Source organism: Mytilus californianus, unplaced genomic scaffold (assembly GCF_021869535.1).
Source record: "Mytilus californianus isolate M0D057914Y unplaced genomic scaffold, xbMytCali1.0.p SCAF_4, whole genome shotgun sequence".
Lineage (NCBI taxonomy): Eukaryota > Metazoa > Mollusca > Bivalvia > Mytilida > Mytilidae > Mytilus > Mytilus californianus.
In genome coordinates, this window is record NW_026262690.1 from 27,558,277 (window position 1) to 27,578,790 (window position 20,514).

At 32.7% G+C, this 20,514-nt stretch overlaps 1 protein-coding gene across 4 annotated transcripts in view; it reads left to right on the forward strand.

Moving 5' to 3' along the window:
• Nucleotides 1-353: 353 nt before the first annotated feature.
• The window catches only part of LOC127737826 (excitatory amino acid transporter-like), a 35,844-nt gene continuing 15,683 nt past the window's right edge, over nt 354-20,514 (forward strand). The window contains exon 1 of one of the 4 annotated variants that reach the window (XM_052248763.1): nt 354-452. In XM_052248763.1, coding sequence (XP_052104723.1) covers nt 410-452 — 43 coding nt within the window. In that variant the 5' untranslated portion in view covers nt 354-409. Of the gene's footprint in view, nt 453-1,820; nt 1,870-7,444; nt 7,577-19,799; nt 19,929-20,514 lie in introns of those variants that run through there. The other 3 variants (XM_052248767.1, XM_052248766.1, XM_052248764.1) reach the window with 3 other exon arrangements.

The following is a 20,514-nucleotide window of genomic DNA, read 5'->3' on the forward strand; positions in this document are numbered from 1 at the left end:
ACACCAAAAATATGTGAAATTCATTCTAATGGATTTCCAGTTTAAACGAATGGGAATTACCTATTATTTTGTAGTTCTGATAATTATTGAGTCAATGATTAAAATCATTGTAATAAATTACTTTGCTCTTCATGGGTCCTTTAGTTGGAATAAAAATATCTTATCTTATCTTATAATTTTATTCTATATAATCATTTGGGAAGAATAATGATCACATATTCTGTTTTTTGTTTTAATCATATCATTTGCAAAAATACAATGAATTTGGTAAAAAGTGAACGGTAAAAATACATTAAATTCATTGTGTAATATTGTTTATACACAATATCAATATCTTATATATACTGATTATAGTTTAGTATAAATGTGACACATTTTCCATTATTGGGACAGACTTACTAGCTATACTATGAAGGATGGAAAGTATAGAAATATTTGTTATCATACTTTAGGTAAGACGATTTAAAATAATAAAACATATCACAAGGGCATACATGGCGCGTGCGCTATTCGTGTCATAACTTGGTATAGAGCCAGAGGACCACTTAAATCAATAATAATCAAAGTGACACACAAAAGGGCACTTTCAAATTCGAATTTTGGTTTGGAGTTTGAATCTATGTGACTTATAATAAGCTTAAGAAAAGAAGATTAAAATAAAGGAAGCATGACGACACAATAATAATTAATGGGATGACTAGTACTGAGAAAGAATTGGACTTGGCAAATTTACGACATTACAATTTCAATTGTTTATCAATTTTATCAATTATGAATTATGATATTTTCAGAAACTACAAACAAATGAAAATCTCTCTGATAAATGCCTGACAGTTATATGTAAATGTACGTTTGATAATTTAACGAACATCTTATAAATTATATGTGTAAGTAACAGATGTGAAATCGTTGATCAATATACATCACCGACATAAGCTGATGCAATATTTTGAAAGGAAGAGTTAACAGGCCATGACATTGCAAAAAGTCAAATTATTCAGTCCTTTCAAAATTATGTTAATTTAATCTGTAAATGAAAAGGATGATGTATTTAACACTTCAGTTTAGAAATGCATGGTCTATGGCATTTCATTTGGGGGAGGTGTGGGGGTGGAAGGGTGATACCAGCTTTGTTTCCAAAACTTCTCTTAAATTACAATTTCAATTCATTGAAACTTTCTCTCAATCTTAATCATAGATATGCTTTTGTGCATCTCTTTTTTTTGTAGTTTCCGTTAGCAAATCACGTGAACACTTTTATACCCCCATCTCTTCCTAAACCCCTAATCGAAATATGCTTGAATTTTCTCAAAATCATCTCTATATACTGCTTTTGTGCACCTCATATTTTGTTTTTGATATCAATTTTTAGGGATTTCCCTTGCCAAAAGCATGGACTTTGCAAGGGTTGGGGTGAACTTCATTCGCACTCTTTACCTTTAAATTGAACAACCATGGTTCAGTTAACTAGTAGTATGTGTAAGATAAAGTGCATCACGAATATATTTGTGAATTTTGTGACGTTTACATTACATCCTGTACGAAATAATTTACGTATCAGTTTGAGTTATCACTACTGTAACAACCGCATGTAAATCCAATTATCAATAATAAATTATACAAAGCAGACAAACGATTGTAAAATTACCAGGAACACAACAAAAACTCCTGCTTGTCCTTATTGGATAAAACAATAAAAAAACAGTTGAGTTGTAATGTAAGTCACATATTTTTTCATACATTTATTTGAAACGGATACATACTGAATAAGCTGATGCAATAACTGAAAGGTTAAAGGTATTCGGTATGTAGATTTATATTTGTAATATTGTCTAAACTATGTATAAATACATCAAATATTTTAACAAGGTAAGGAGTTTTAAACTATTTATTTTCTATCAAAAATATCAAAAGAAAAGTAAATGACAGGGGCGGATTCAAGGGATAAGAGGAAAGGAGGAGTGTCCCTCAAATTTAGCTTAAATATATGACAACTGATTTATTTCCAACTAGTATCTCCGCAATTAATGTAATAGGGATATTCGGTCGAATGCTGAAGATCGAATAGTTTGTAACACAGCAAAGGTTTTATTGTGTTTTGACAAACATATGACAAATTCATGAAAATATTGAAATAAAGTTTCATTTTTTTCTCTAAATATAAAAAGTTTCCACCTTCCATGCAGCCCGTATCCTAAAATCATGTTGCCCTATATCCACGTCATTTTGACTCTGGTGGAACGTTTTTTTATTGGCAACCATGTCACATCTCCTTATTTTATATATGAGAAAGAATAGCTTATTTATATTTCCACCTTTGTTTTCCACAATAAAATATTATATAATTATGATTTGTTAAAGACTCTACCTTTTAAAATGTTATACCTCCTAATTTTAATAACATAGAGCCCCCTATAATTTGTTTTACGTAAAAATAAAACCCAGTAGAAGTTTATTTAGAAATGAATACAAAAGTAAGTAATAAGCCATTTCTAGGATTAAAAACTAAATTCAAGTTCTCGCAAAGCATTTTGTGTTCGAACCGGCCGACAATGTGGTGGTGGTATGACGTAATTAAACCATTGTGGTGACGTCAGCCTTTTCATTTACCGTGGATTCTTTTTCTAGAATCAACACTTCCTAAATCTGCCGCTGAAATGGACTCACCAAACTATATTCAATTGTTTCCTTTGTGTGTCTAATTTCATTAAGTTTAAATTGGCTAATTTACTGATTTCTGTTCACCAATGGAATTAATTTAAAAACTTACCTTTAATTTTTGTAATTTGTATATGCCTTCACTGGGAATCGAACCCTTCCTTGAAATCTGTTATGAATGACTGACATCAACACATCGACGAAACCTCTCGGCTACCAATGGGTTACAACTTAGATGTCTATTTTATATATATAAATGAACATCGGACAACAAATGGAAGTTTTTAACGACCTTGACTGGCTATACAGCCCTTGCACGGTCGGGAACATCGGACACACAGGGGTTGTACCTTTATATATACACAATGGGCAGTCGTATAGTATAAGTTGGTAGCAGCGAGGTTAGCATGCTTAAAATCAACGAGTAAAAAGATAGGGATTTGTCGGTTTAGGTTCGAATCCCTGTATTATCTCTGTTGTCCCAATTCTGTTTTTTTTTCTAATTTTGCATGTTATAGTGGATATTTTTGTAATAATAGCGAGTTTTACGTTTATTTTTTGGATTATTATTAGCTATTTCACATGTTTGAAACAAAAATGATTACATTCTATTTGTCAATTTTTGTTGTATAAATATAGTATGATTTCATCTGTTTTACTACATAATTTTACAAATGTTTGTTCACAATTTCCTTTGCGAGAAAATCGTGATGTGCCTAGAGTGCTAGAAATTTCGGTAACATACTTATTATATATACTTAGTATATGCTCTTTGGTCGGGTTGTTGTCTCTTTGACACATTCCCCATTTCCATTCTCAATTTTATTAGAAATAAGTTCGAATATGTCTTATTTTGTAAAAACAGATAATATTCAGATGCCTGATAATATAAAGATCTTTAAAGGTAGAAGTGTTATATTTGTATTTTGTTAACCAATTAATTGTGATCTGAGATTTATCAATGCATCGTTGGACACGATAACATGGTTATTTAAACTCACTTACAATACCCAATAGTTTAAGTTATAGATACAATGGATAAGCGTAGATTCATGAAAAACAAACCATTCGCCCTCCGGGCTCATGGTTTCTTTTTCAAGAATCCACGCTTATCCATTGTATCTATATAACATAATACACGGAAGTCCTTAAGAATGAAATTATACATTCAACTACATTCAAGACCGTGCTCTCCACAGTGAGTCAAATAGTAAATAATCATGTCACTACCACAGCTCAACGTAAGGCCTCCTTTGAACATTTGACGGTCCCCACTATGTATTGGTTACCTAAACTACACAAAACCCCATAAAATATCGTTTCATCTCGGCCCCTAATAAGTTTTCTACTACTAATCTTTCAGTGCTCTTTAACTAGTTCATTAACTACTATCAAAGAACTTATTATTAACTTTTGTAATAAAACATATGAAAAAAGTGGAATTAACTATTTTTAGAGTGTAAAACATTCTTTGGATCTTTTAGATAAATTACATGCTTTTGATGGTCCTTTTGATTCGCTTGACAGTTTTAACTTTTCCATTTTGTGGCGGGGTTAAACATGCTTGTGAGTGCTCATCCCTCCCCCTAACATGGGACAGTAGTGTAACAACACAACATAAGAACAAACTGTAAAAATCAGTTGAAAAAGGATTAACTCATCAGATCGATACATAGCAGAAAAACATCAAACATAACCACAGACCGGACGTGGCAGGGTATTTATCCATCCCTCATCCCTAACAACAAAAAGGACAATAAGTACAGATCTGAGAGTACTTGCAGTTACTGACAGCTAGTTCAAAGCCAATAACAACTAATAAAAATTTCATGTATCTAAGACTAAAATATCAATCAGTACACATCCAACATCCGATGGATTTAGTGTAAAGACGTCATTAACAGTCAGAGAAAAACATGACCTTGTGCAATGTCAAAATGCCAAACGATCGACAGATTGTTGTACCGTTAAAGTGCATATGTGTATAACAAAACTATTAGTATGATTTTAATTTACTGATAACAAAATCAATATTTATACCAATAAAAACAATATTCAAAGATCTAATTACAGTGTTGAATCGGTAACCTTTTAGAATAAGTTTATAGGATTGAGGATTGATAAGTTTACCCGGATCGTATATAAATTTCTGGGCTCGGTAAACAACATTACCGTAAAGCCCTTTTCTCTAATGGGAAAGGTAAATATGCTAGATATATTTACTAGAGGTGTGATGAAAGATTGAAGCAGTAAATTTTCCCCTTGACAACATGTATGTACGTTTCGGCAATAAAGTTTATCGACAGTGTGTAGGTATTCCTATGAGCACCAATTGTGCCCCTTTAATAGCAGACTTGTTCCTGAACTATTTTGATCACAGTTTATGTCCAAACTCAGTACAGACCATCTAAATTCCATTTAATTGATAAATTCAACAACAACTACTGTTGTTTGATGATATTTTTTCGTTAGATAATCGAGAATTCTCTAAATAAAATTTACCCTAAGGAACTAACTTTAAATAAATCCAAAATTAACAGCAATAACTGTCCTTCCCTAGATTTAGATATGAATGTTTTACACCAGAAACCCTACACAAAAACTTCAGGGTCAATTTTTCTTTCCCTATTGTTAATCTTATTTTTTTGGACGGCGATGTTCCCTCGGTACCGTCTTACGGTGTTATGCATATTCACAGTTCTACAATCTGTCGATACCTATATTTTGGTATTGCACAAGGTCATGTTTTTTCTCTGTCTGTTAATGACGTCTTTACACTAAATCCATTATTTTCGATGTTGAACCATCTTCGCTAGCCAAGGGTTACGATCCACTTCCCTGTTTACACTAAATCCATTATTTTCGATGTTGAACCCCACCAAAAACTGGGGGTGATCTCAGGTGCTCCGGCACACATTAAATCATATGTGTGTTATTGACTAGCTATCTATCCTGCACACGTCTTTGTTCATATGAATTGTATTAACTTAGAACGTCTAAAATCGAACTGACAAAATCAAACTTTGGACTTTACATATCAACCAACGGAACGAATGGAAAACAAATGTCATTCCTGACTATTACAGGCATTTCCCGAAGAAAATTGTGGGTTAAACCTGGTTTTATAGCAAGCTTGACCTTCCAGTTTTATGACAGTTGTTTATGGTTCCGTTATATTGACAAAATTGGGTGAGCAACCAAAAACATTTTGTGATCAACCCAAACAGACATAATAGGCCAAGACGAAGAAACAAATGCAAACCCGAGGATAAAAAACAATTATGGACAAATCCATACTGAAACAACAGACAAATGAGAAACACGTAAAAACTGGAACAGACATTCTAAGTCCTCTCTGATAGAACAATGCAAAATGTCAAATCGCTATTGATATTGAAAACACAAAAACAAAAAAAATACCATTGATATATAGCTTTTATTTATAAGAGTGGAAAAGGTATATGTTTCTCTCATCCTCGACTCCTTTCTCTCCTCTTCCCTAATCTCCTTCCTTCATAATTGTTTTCCTTTTTTGCAATCTCCTCTACCACTTTATCAGTGTTCCAAAAGGAAGAAATATTATGGAATTTTTTATATTTATTCCTCACGAAATACATGCTATGAATTAATATTCGAATTCCATAATGGATATATAGTAGTATATGAAATTGTTTATAATAATGTTTCCAAACGGACATCTGTTATGAGGAACACATACTTTGACATCAGTACTAAACAGTTTAAAAACAAAATTCAATTCATTTATAGGTACATGTAATTTAAATCTTCAAATCACTTTTGTGTTTTGATACGATACCCAAATTAAAAGTCTAATTTGACAACTTCAGCGTCGAGTATATACCATTTCATAACACGTCTATTGGCTTTGAGAACCCTCAGGTCTGTACTTTGTATTTTTGTTGTTGTTGTTGTGGGGGATGTATAAATTCCCTGCCATGTCTGATCTGTATTTGCTAGTTGATTTTCTGTTTTGTATCGATCTGATGAGTAAGCTCTTTTCAACGATTTTTATAGTTTGTTCTTATGTTATACTGTTACACCACTGTCCCAGGTTCGGGGTGGGTTTGGCGCCAGCAAACACTTTTAACTCCGCTGCATTCTTTATGTGCCTGTACTAAGTAAGTTAGCCCATTAGTTTTCTCAATTGAACTGTTTCACATTTGTCATGCCGGGACCTTTTATAGCCGACTATACGGTATGGGTTTTTCTCATTGTTGATGGCCGTACGGTTCCCTATAATTGCTTACATCCAATTCATTTGAACTTTGGTGGATAGTTGTCTCATTGTCAATCATACAACATCTCCTTATTTTTATATAGAACGTTGTTAAAAACCTTGAAATACTTATAATGATAATAGTTATTCAAATTTAAATATTATTAATTTGACATTCATAAAACTAGCTGGCTTTTGACCGTTAAAAAATGTGAAATTTGATGAACTGATTAAGAAATACAATATATACTCTATTGATTTATTTTATTAGTTATCATGAGGGATTTCCGAAAAATTGTCCAAAATGTAAAAGAAAATGTGATTTTTGAAAGGGCCATATCTGCCTTTTGATCACAGTTTTCAAAATGTTTTCTCTACGACAGGCTTTAATCAAGGATATTATATTTATCTTCAAAATATAATAACAAAATCAGCCGTGAGGTATGTCGGTCCATTAACATTTTAAATGTACCCTTCTTGTCACCGTATGAATGGGCTTTATGGATGGTTTTTTAAACAGTCCACCGAAAAGCAATAAGTTTAGTTCATGTCAATAAATATACAGGTAGTTTTAAAAAGTTTCAGACGATATTACAAAGCAAAAGATACTGAACGAAACATTTATGTAATATTGGATACAATATACAGTTCATTTAGTTCATAAGATTAATATCTTTAAAGGTAAGAACATCTATAATTTATACATGTAATTCTTTTTTGGATCATATTGTTTTTTATTTTATTTCACAAGGTAAAATATTTTTCAATTTTTTTGTTATCTCTTTTAGACAATTCCCATATACAGGTCAACTTCACTATTTTTTTCATAGTGAGTAATTTGAGTTTTAAGTGAATAACTACATACGACATAAAAGTATAGGTTTATCAGAAGGAATAACTAAGTAACTAAGTAACTAATGGAAATAATTAAAATGTAGTAAATGAAAATAAATTACACATCATTATTTATTGCATCATTTTCTTTGTAAATTTTTCATTTAGTAATAGTAGTGGAAATAAATGACTGTTATATACCCCAGTTCATTATCAAGTTTTCAAAGTATATTTGGACTCGTGATTTTGTTCTAACAACTCTAATCTCACACGCTAACCCTTCCCTTCTTAATGGGTGCTTCATGGTGCAATGTAAAATATATTCTTCAAAACTTATCAATAATGGATTGTTCACCTTTTTTAGCATGACACAAACATTAGATACTGTATGTTCCCCAATGGAATTTGGACCAAAACATATATATAAATCTATGTATTTTCGGCAATAAAGTTGATCGATAGGTTGTAGTTATTCCTATTGGTACCAATCGCGCCATTTAATGCAGTCTCGTTCCTGTATTGTTATGAATCACAGTTTATGGAAAAACTCAGCAATGAGTTGTCTAAATTCAATTCAATTAATAAATCTAACATACTAACCGTCAATACTGAAGAATTCTCTAAATATACTGCGGAAATTTATCCAAGGAAACTTACTGCAAGTTTAAATTAATCTAATATGAACAGCAGTAACGGTCCTTTTCCTAGATTTAGATATTTCAGTTTCACACGGGAAACTAGATACACAAAACTACGACGATTTTTCGTTTTCTATTAATATTTTCCTAATTTTGGAACCGATCTGCTTTAAGTCATTGATTTCGTTACACTGATACAAAGGTTTGGTTTGGAAGTTTGGTCGTACCAATAGAAAACTTATTACAAACGGAATATCACATCCTCTTGATTGTAGAGCCTGTAATCAAGATACGATTCATGTGACCTTTATTTGGTTCCTAATGGTTAAGTCGAAGTGACCCTTCAACAAGTAGTTTTATTGACGCCATCATGATTTAAATGACTGTAATGGAATATATGTGTCACAGATGTCTACAGATATTGCCCGATGGTCGTAGACTCACCCCGTCTATTATCCTCGACATCACTAAATGCGACTTATCCTCAAATTTTTACTTGCTATGAACAACACGACAGCTATTAGGATCTGTTTAACCGTTCGAGGCACCTGATATCATGACCACCCCAGACTTTAGTTGCATTCATGATGTTGCTCGGTTTTGGTATTCTGTGAAGTGTTGTGTAGATTAATATTCATATTTTTCGTCGGTGTTTTTTTTTACCATTATATTGTCTGAATTTCCTCTACCCATACCCGTAGCAGGAGGTTTTTTTTGGGGGGGGGGGGATGGTTCGGAGAATCTCATCTGAAAACAACAAATACTAATAAAGTCTATATTAATGTCGAGATTTCGATTGAAGTATGACAATTAAAGTCAGAGCCCCATGACCCCAAGTAACATTTGTTGTGCATTATTTATGTCTTTAGTAACATTTGGAGATAGTAGGAGGTATTGCAAGCATTCTATAAAATAACTCTTAGTGAATTCAGTCGATGTAAGCTTGGTGTTTAGGTACATGTGTTACTTGGTGTTTAGATTCATGCGTAACTTGGTGTTTATGTACATGTGTAACTTGGTGTTAAGGTACATGTGTAAGTTGTTATTCTTACTGTAATACAACTCTTTTATGTAAAAGATTACAATTTACGAATCCATAATGCCAGCAGTTACTAATCTGTCATTAGCCTAAAAAAGTTTTAAGGCTAGTTTTCTTCTATAAACATACCTTTTACCTAAATTTCTAATTATTTCTGTAGATAATTCAGGTGGAGGTGTGATAGGTTTTAGTTTCTTGAGGGTCATTATTATGGCCTCTTTTCAGTCTGCTTTGAAATAGTTATCTCCTAATTAGAACATATTAAATAAATTCAGTGGTACATAAAGTAAAAGGCATGTGTGTATGAATAAGCAAAATTTGCAATTATCTCCTTTCAGTAAAATTCCTATAATCCTAGTTTTATCCTTGAACTATGACCATAAATTTAACTATATACAATAAATCCTTATTATATTAACTGCATACATGATTAAACAATTTTAAAGTTTGCATGTAACACAATTCGTACATCTATATACGTCTATATGTAGAAAATATGTACAGAAAATAAATAAAATGATGAAAAGGAGATGTACGGAAGCCGATAAGGGCCATTCAAAAAAAAAATTTTATGTCGTAATTACGACATAACATGTCGTAATAACGACATCACTATGTCGTAATTTCGACATAACATGTCGTTAAAACGACATAACATGTCGTTCAAACGACATCCCTATGTCGTAATTTCGACATAACATGTCGTTATAACGACATCGCTATGTCGTAATTTCGACATAACAAGTCGTAATTACGACATCACTATAGCTATGTCGTAATTACGACATAGCTATGTCGTAAAAACGACATCGCTATATATATAAAAGAATATGTATTATGATTGCCAAGAGACTAAATGACACAGAAATAAGCAACTATAGGTCATCATAATGCCCTCAATAATGAGAAAAGCCCCCGCATAGTCAGCTATGAAAGAGGGACGAAAGATACCAGAGGGAGAGTCCCCGAAATGATAGCTGTTTAACAATTTAATTCAAACGAGTGAAAATAACGGTTTTAATAATGTACAAACAAAGATCGAAACACGAATATGTAACACAGCAACAAATGACAACCACTGAATTACAGACTCCTGACCGCTATCTGATAATAACGACAACCTTATAGTTTAACTTTTCACTTTTTGAAGCGATAGGAATTTCAAAATGGTCGCCAGTAAAGGCAAAGTTTGTATCGTAAACAAATTCATCTTTTTTTTTTTTTAGAATATTGAACACTTTATGCAATCAAGCTTAATTAAAGTTATTCACTAGCACCTCAGATTTGCACATACTAGAACTTTATTTATAATCAAGTCAAATGAGACCCAGTTGAATAGGGGAGCAATTCAAGCTCCCTGGATCCTCTAACTATGTTTGGCATTGCAGGTTCTGAATAAGATGAATTTTAAGCTTTTCCAAATAAAGACTATGTTAAACTTTGGACTCATAGTGCTCAGACCCACGGATCTCTGTACCTTCATTTGTACACACTTGAATCTTAATGAACTACTGAGGCTTGAAGCAAATTATAACTGTATTGCTATTGTTGGTTCTTAATGAGATTCTTCAAGCGTCCTCCCCATTGAAGCCCTATTAAAACTTTGTACCCCAAGTTCTTTTAACCACTGTTCCCCAGGACAACTATTCCTACAAACTTAGAGGGAGGTTTGGGATCCCGCTAACATGTTTTACCCCGCCACATTCTTAATGTATGTGTCTGTCCCAAGTCTTTAATTTACATATTTGTTTTTCGTTTATTTTTGTACATAGAATAGGCCGCTAGTTTTTCTCGTTTGAATTGTATTACATTTGTCATTTCGGGGCCTTTTATAGCTGACTATGCGGTATGGGCTGTGATCATTGTTGAAGGCCGTACGGTGACCTATAATTGTTAATTTCTGTGTCATTTGGTTTCTTGTTGAGAGTTACGTTTTTGAACAAACCAGCGTATCCCAAAGCCTTGATAACCTCTGTAGGCCCCAAATAAGACGAAAAAACATCAAAATTGGAGAGAAAACAGAAAATAAATGGTTTCTAACCTCAGGGATATTAACCCTTGGCATGCTGAATTGTTTTCAGAAATTGTCTAAATTTCGAGTATTTGTAAAAATATGCAAATGATATGCAAATGAGCTGTACCCTGATGCTGATGCACACTGATTGCATTAAATCTAAGATAGCCAAGGGTTAATATCCCTGAGGTTAGAAACAATTTTTTTCAGTTTTCTCTCCAATTTTGATGTTTTTTTTCGTCTTATTTGGGGCCTACAGAGGTTATCAAGGCCTTGGGATACGCTGGTTTGTTCAAAAACGCAACTCTCAACAAGAAACCAAATGACACAGAAATTTACAATTAAAGTCACCGTACGGCCTTCAACAATGATCACAGCCCATACCGCATAGTCAGCCATAAAAGGCCCCGAAATGACAAATGTAATACAATTCAAACGAGAAAAACTAGCGGCCTATTTTATGTACAAAAATAAACGAAAAACAAATATGTAAATTAAAGACTTGAGACATACACATACATAAAGAATGTGGCGGGGTTAAACATGTTAGCGGAATCCTAACCCTCCCCTTAAGTTTGTAGGAATAGTTGCCCTGGGGAACAGTGGTTAAAAGAACTTGGGGTACAAAGTTTTAATAGGGCTTCAATGGGGAGGACGCTTGAAGAATCTCATTAAGAACCAACAATAGCAATGCAGTAATAATTTGCATCAAGCCTCAGTAGTTACTGTACATTAAGATTCAAGTGTGTACAAATGAAGGTACAGAGATCCGTGGGTCTGAGCACTATGAGTCCAAAGTTTAACATAGTCTTTATTGGGAAAAGCTTAAAATTCATCTTATTCAGAACCTGCAATGGAAATGCAGGACTTCATAATTTACACAAATCTGTACATGCCAAACATAATTAGAGGCTCCAAGGAGCTTGAATTGCTCCCCTATTCAACTGGGTCTCATTTGACTTGATTATAAATAAAGTTCTAGTATGTGCAAGTCTGAGGTGCAAGTGAATAACTTTAATTACTAGTAAGCTTGATTGCATATAGTGTTCATTATTCTAAAAAAAAAAGATGAATTTGTTTCCGCTTCAAACTTTGCCTTTACTGACAACCATTTTGAAATGCCTATCGTATCAAAAAGTGAAAAGTTATACTATAAGGTTGCCGTTATTATCACATAGCGGTCAGGAGTCTGTAATTCAGTGGTTGTCATTTGTTTGCTGTGTTACATATTCGTTTTTCGGTCTTTGTTTGTACATTATTAAAACCGTTATTTTCATTCGTTTGAATTAAATTATTAAACAGCTGTCATGTCGGGGACTCTCTCTCTGGTATCTTTCGTCCCTCTTTTATAGCTGACTATGCGGGGGCTTTTCTCATTATTGAGGCCATTATGATGACCTATAGTTGTTAATTTCTGTGTCATTAAGTCTCTTGGCAATCATAATACATATTCTTTTATATATATATAGCGATGTCGTTATTACGACATAGCTATGTCGTTATTACGACATAGCTATGTCGTTATTACGACATAGTGATGTCGTAATAACGACATGTTATGTCGAAATTACGACATAGCGATGTCGTTATAACGACATGTTATGTCGAAATTACGATATAGCGATGTCGTTATAACGACATGTTATGTCGAAATTACGACATGCTATGTCGTAATTACGACATAATTTTTTTTTTTGAATGGCCCTTATCGGCTTCCGTAGAGATGTTATTTATCAACCATACCATTATTATATTAACTGCATTCATGACCAAACAATTAGAAGGTTGTTAGTATGTGACAAAATATTCGATATGTAACTTTAAACTATATATATTACGAAAAGTTACATTTTCTGAAAATAAAACAAGTTGCTTTCTTTAAAAAAAGAAAGAAAAGCAATACGTGAACCTAAGACCGCTGACTGCCGGGTCACCAAAAGATTGTTGATGAATTTGTGTTTGCTTTTGAATTGAAATAATTGACTGTGATTAGATTCTGAAGAAGTCAGTTGAAAGTGTATATATTTACATCTACTATTTGAATATACATTTTAAAGCTAGACTATTTTATTTAGTACTTGGGAATGTACATAATTTTCCCGATGATAACCCTTTTGCAAATCCCAATTTCTACAAACCGGATGACTTATGCAAATTGCACAAACCAATCGCAATATAAATTTATACACTCAGTTTGCTTTATAATCTGGAATTCTGCATGCATTTATTTTATCTATCATATCTTTATATTTTGCTTCCTTCATGGACCTTCATGTTCTCAGCTCGTTATTGAAGCTGTCTGTACTCATGGTAGATATTAATTGTATTGATAAAATCTAAAGTCCAATTTCCATGTGCAATGAACCTGTGGCATGCAACTGATTGGGACATCTTATAAAGAGACTTTTTTTGGTCTAATAAAACATCTCAAATTTTAAGGATTTCCTGATTTTACTTAAATCAATTCAAATATTCTACAGGGAAACTTGGTTTTGCCGAAGAATATCTTAATTCAGAAATTTTATGAATACCTGTACATACCCTCAAAATAACCAATTTATATAAAAAGGTATGTAGATATAAAAAGATACCAGAATTAAAATGATGTTCGCCAGACGCCAGTCTACTAAAAAGCATCAGTGACACTCGAATGAAAAAAGTTAAAAGGCCAAATAAATTACAAAGTTAAGGAATCTATTCCTTGAGTAGACAATCCTTAGCTTTTCGAAAAGATCAAAGTTTATTATAGGACAGTGACTCAAAAAAGAAACAAAAGAGAAACAGCTAGAGGTCAGAATACCGTAAGTAATGATGACCGTGCATGAACGTCACATGTCAATCGCTTACAGCCGTGTCCTAAATTTAGATAAGAAAAACGAAAGTGCGCATTCACGAGTGAAATTAGTATTATTGGAATTTTTGAGAACGCAAACCGATAGTGTGCGTTTGAAATGTGATCTGTAATGTGAATGAATCAAGACGTGTAGGATAGTTGGGCAACACAGTGAAAACAATTTTCAAAACCGTACCATAGTACAAATATGTAGATGTTATAAGGTTAAACTATTAAAACAAACAAACAAAAATAGAATTGAAATTTTATAATAAACATACGTTCCTGTTAGTAATTTTTTTCCGAATTTTTTTAATATATATACATGTAGTAACAATAAACACAAACGTCAAGTATTTACGGACGGACATTTTATTTATCAAATGAATCTATTTTTAAATTCTACCATTCCACTATATGAATAGATTACTATACAAAATATAAGCAAAGACGTATAAATCCATACTAAAACAGTACAAAAATATTAACATTATGATAGTACTTAATTAAATTTTGTTATGCTTATTGTAAATTATTATTACGTTTTTTTGTGAGCTGTAAGGATTTAAAATCTTTGTGAATTGAAAACACACAAGTATTTTTATTCACGACCGTTTGAAATTTAAATATTTGATTAATGTATCTTACTTTCCGTTTTATGGATATATTACAATACAAAAAAATAAATAACAATTACTTATAAACCTTACTAAAACGGTAGGAAATAATTAACGTAGAAATATAATTATTATTGTTTATCGACATTTTTTTTGTATGATGCAAGGATTTATTCAGATTTAATTATTATGCATGTTTCATTTTAAAATGAATATTTAAAAATACCAAAGCAGAGTATCTTGTCATATAAATACTTATTTCTTAATTGCAACTCTGAAAATATTCTGACTTCAATTTAATATTTAGTTTCTACAGAAACATACATACAGTATATATTTTGTATATATTCTTTGATTTCTATTGAATTAATTAAATTGAATACTTTTGATAATAATATTATCTTTCTGTTTTCCGATATAATATACACATTTAAACCAGAATGTTCTCTCCTTAGTCTATGATGAAAATACACACGTGGTTAAATCTTCAGACATAATTAGTTTACAGGTTATCATGACAATGCACAATACTACGTTATAATTGACCTAGATATACACAGTGTACAGGGGTCGTTTTAAAACAAATATAATTGCGTTGTCATAATACTTGTTTAGAAACTTTCACATCAAAGCGCTTATAAACATTCACATTATTCAAAACACATATGTTTTGTGAAAAGGCAAAAAGGTTCTTATATTTAAACGATTTATTGACTGCAACCAAGGATTTGTATAGTGATACTATACAAATCCTTGCTGCAACCTAGCCTTATTGTTTACTTTCAAATTTACTTTGATTGTGTAATGTCACGTGGTAGCCAAGCCATATAGGGGCCGTATCAAAGACGTACAGATAACTACCTGTATAAATGATCGAAAACTTTCGAGACGTTCCGTGAATTTTATTCCGACTTCCGGCCGAGAGATATCGAGTGGCCCACAGACACATCAAACACTCGCCAATATATAAGCGTGAACCCCTCAGGGTGTTCACGCACAAAAATCAATTTTGTCTAAAACGTCACGTAATAATATTTCCTTAATTAGCTATTGCATGTCTTCATACGACAAGACTTCCATTTGAACACCCTCCCCCCCCCCCCTTTTACCCCTATGTATTTTGTTTATTCCGTCACTAGGTGGGATCAAATGGAAATCATTCCAAGGCAAATATTCAAAATCCTATATTAACCTTTAGACATCTTTTGGTTTTTGTGTCGTTGGGTTGCAATCTTTCAGTTATAGATTAATTGTCTAATTTGAAGCCAACGACAATGAGAATATAAAGAAAAACTTGCAAAATTCTAGTGATCAACCGCATCCTGTAACGTCTTATTATGCAATTACGACATGGCAAGAAAAGACGCAACGAAAGTCCAAGAGAGGTTATCAAAATCTGCTATCAAATACAAAATTCGTAAATAACAAAATCATGAAGATGTAGCAAAGACCAATCAAATACATGAGACCATATGCACATCCATGGCTCTACAATCTGTCGATACCTGTATCTTGGCATTGTCACGTTTTTCTCTGACGTTAATGACGTCTTTACACTTGAAGTTAATCCATTGGATGTTGGATGTGTACTGATTGATATTTTAGTCTTAGATGCATGATTTTTTTATTAGTTGTTATTGGCTTTGACCTAGCTGTCAGTAACTGCGAGTACTCTCAGATCTGTATTTAGTGTCTATTTTGTTGTAGAGATGTATAAGTTCCCTGCCACGTCCGACCATTGTTTTTGTTAGATGTATTTCTGCTTTGTATCGATCTGAGGAGTTAAGCCCTTTCAACTTATTTTTATAATTTGTTCGTATGTTGTACTGTTTCACCACTGTCTCAGGTTAGAAGGAGGGGAGGGGGAATGTTCAAACTCTAGTTTTACCCCGCCACGTTCTGTATGTGCCTGTCCCAAGCCAGGAGCCTGTAATTCAGTGGTTGTCGTTTTGTTGCTGTATATCATATTTGTTTTTCGTCCATTGCTTTGTACATAAATCAGGCCGTCAGTTCTCTCGTTTGAATTGTTTTACATTTGATATTCAGGGCCTTTTATAGCTGACTATGCGGTATGTGTTTTGCTCATTGTTGAAGGCCGTACGGTGACCTATAGTTGTTAACTTCTATGTCATTTTGTCTGTGGTGGAGAGTTGTCTCATTGGCAATTTTACCACATCTTCTTATTTTCATATATGCATTGATTAAACCGTTTTTTTCTAAATCGGAGGTTCCCCTTTTTAACTCAACCCATGGAATCACATAAGGTACATACAAGTATGTGAATAAAAATCAAAACAGAGAAAGCACTTAAAAATAATGATTACCGAAAGTACTTTATCTGTTACGCGTATACCGATGACTGTACTTCGGAGTAGATTTCATAAAACAACGCCATAAATATACAGTACAGGAAGACACGGTATGTGCAGTGCCACGTTTAATTTTGTATATACAGCGAATGTAAAGACGATTTTTTACTTGACAACGTGTCTCTTAATTAACTAGGGTCTTCTATGGGCAGCCATTCGGGCAAAATTGAACAAAATTTTAAAAAAAAGACGTTAAAACCAATAAGACATACTTCAAAAACGAAAACAAAAATATAATAAAAAACAGACGTTATAATAAAAAACAGACATCAAAAACGAAAAACAGACGTAAAATTAGAAACAGAGGTTGAAAACAAAAACAGAATCAACAACGCAAGCAGACATCAAAAACGAAAACAGTCTTCTGTGGATTATTACACCCTTTATAGGATAGCCATACAATCACATGATGTATGTAGAACAGTTCCACCACCAATAACAAAAAACAATACACTTTTTACACTGGGAATTAATATTTAGCTTCACAGGTTATTTCCACACTATACACTGTACATTTTGCGTTCGGTTAGAATAAGTTATCAGATGTTAAAAGTCACTTTCCTGCCAATCCCCCGCTGTTCAATTACTGTATTCATTATGCAGTTTATTAAAAGTTACTATCACTTAGAATCTAATATGCACTTACGAAGACTACTGTCCTTTACAAAGAAGTATTGTGGCACTAAATAGATTATTCAAGAGGTAATTTAAACGACTTACATAAGGACGGATAAAACCTTCATATGATAAAAACTTAGAATGTTTCTTTACAGTTCATATAGAGGTTAAAATCAGCTCGGCATAAGACGACATATATCTAGTATTAACTAAAACTGTACGGTTTCTGATAAAACTATCTTATAGTGGTAACAGAATCGGTATCCCGGGTACATGAAAAAGGTATAAAAGGATTTCGACTTTACTTATTAAGAGACTAATACGATGTAGGCGATAACTTAAAAAAATAAAGTAACAATTAGAGCTCATTTACTGTTTTCGTATAAGACCTCTGTTGTCTGGTTTTTTTCAATTGTTTGACTGTTTTCGTTTTTGATGTCTGTTTTTGATTTTAACATCTGTTAGCGTCTGTTTTTTATTTGTATGTCTGTTTTCGTTATTGAATTTTTTTTTAAAATTGATGTCTGTTTTCGTTTTTAATGTTTGTTTTTTTTTTTATTTTAACGTTTTTAAAATTTTGTTCAATTTTTCCCGAATGATTGCCCACAGTCTTCACCTGAATAATTAGTTAACTCACAGCAGTGCAAACGACTGACTGTGCTCTATTCAGACATCTGCCTTAACCTTCTGTATCTGCCTTTCCAAATTCAGGAGCCTGAACTTCAGTGGTTGTCGTTTTGTTGCTGAATATCATATGTGTTTTTCTTTTATTGTTTTTTGTACACAAATCAGGCCGTAAGTTTTCTCGTTTAAATTGATTCGCATTTGTCACGTCGGGACATTTTTTTTTATAGTGGTATGGATTTTGCTCATTGTTGAAGGCCGTACGATGACCTATAGTTGCTAACTTTTTCGTCATTTGGTTTCCTGTAGAAAGTTGTCTCATGGACAGCCATACCATATTTTCTTATTTTTTTTATATTAATGGTTACCATGACTAAAAGGAGGCACGAGTTGCACGCCAATAAGACCGAAACACTTTTAGCCGACCGTTTCGTGTACCCGTCTAGAGCATTTAACTGCTGTCTCATTGACATACCCAACTTCTCCTTTAACAGATATCTTAACATGTTTAAAAATTCTATGAATCAAAAAATGAATAATAAAAAAACTAAATCCTTTACTTTTAAACATACTTTATGAAGTTCTTCCTCTTAATAGAGAGAAAACGAACCCACAGTCAAGCGACAATAGGTTGGAATTGACATTAGACTTTGCATTTTACATAAAAACGGATGTAAGGATATATATAGTACGTTAGAAAAACCATGTTATCTCTTCTTCCTTCCTACCCTCTTCGCCCGACAGAAAATATTCACATGGATATGTCTTGACTAAGATTTCAATTTTCACAAAACGTTTTACATTTTAAACGCAAAATATCGAGAATTCTCTATAATAATCCTAGTGCAGTAATATATTACGAATGATACCTAGAAATATTGTTTTGATCATCTTCTAGGCACTGGAATCAGGTGCTCCGTAACAGTAAGCTTATTCCGTTCACTTCAGTATACATTTATATACTTGTGTTCAACTGATGACAGTCGACCAATGGCTTTTAGTTTAAGCTACTTATTAAGACAAAGGACCGATTAACATCCATACTGTATTTCGACTGTGAAAACAACGTTTTAATTAATATATGAATAATATTAATACAGATTACAGGTTATTTGTAAATTGGGGATTAATCGCTTAATATGTCATAATACAGTTATGCAAGCCAAACGTTTCCAATTATTTTAGCCCTATTTATAACTATAATAATTGAATATCCTGATTTTGTGTATTTTTGCTAAGGGGAAATCCAGAATATTCTATCGATCGATCGATTGTTGTCCTATATTTTACTTTTACTTTATGAACTGTATTGGTGTTATAAACTCGGTTATAAACGAAACCTTCACGTCATGATTACAAGTGCTATTTAATTTTGAAATGTGTGTCCTATATAAATCGCTTTTTATTAAGAGTAAGTCATTATATTCACAGTAAAGGATACAAGAAGGTAATATATTATATTATACCTACTACTTCGATTTCTTTTACTAGTGATTATTTAATTAACATCATTTGCATATAGAGATTACATTTTTTCTCGTTTTTAAAATAATTCAGATGATTGAAATTCCCCGTGATCAATAACACCATGATTTTATTTACTAATTATAATTTTGACTGAGTGTGAATTCGTATGGCGGCTGATGAATGCATAGCATGAGACGCTTACCCTGTCGACATACCCTGTCTCGCTCCTTTTGGAGTTGATGCGATTCCCTAAGGTTTTGATTGTTACCTTGTTTTGCCTTCTCGATTTACGAGATTTGATCATCGGTAAACTACTGCCTATTGTGGTAACATTTTGTAGTTAATCTTTATAACACGTAAAAGTATTCACAGTACTGTATTCACAGTACTGTATTCACATAGTAAGCTTTCTATCATGTATACGAGGTCAATATAATTGAAGTTAGAACATATAAGAAGTAATGATCATATAGTTTTCTCAATTGAATTGTTTCTCATTATTGAAGGTCGAAAGGTTGCCTATAATTGCTTACATCCACTTCATTTGAACTTGATGGATAGTTGTC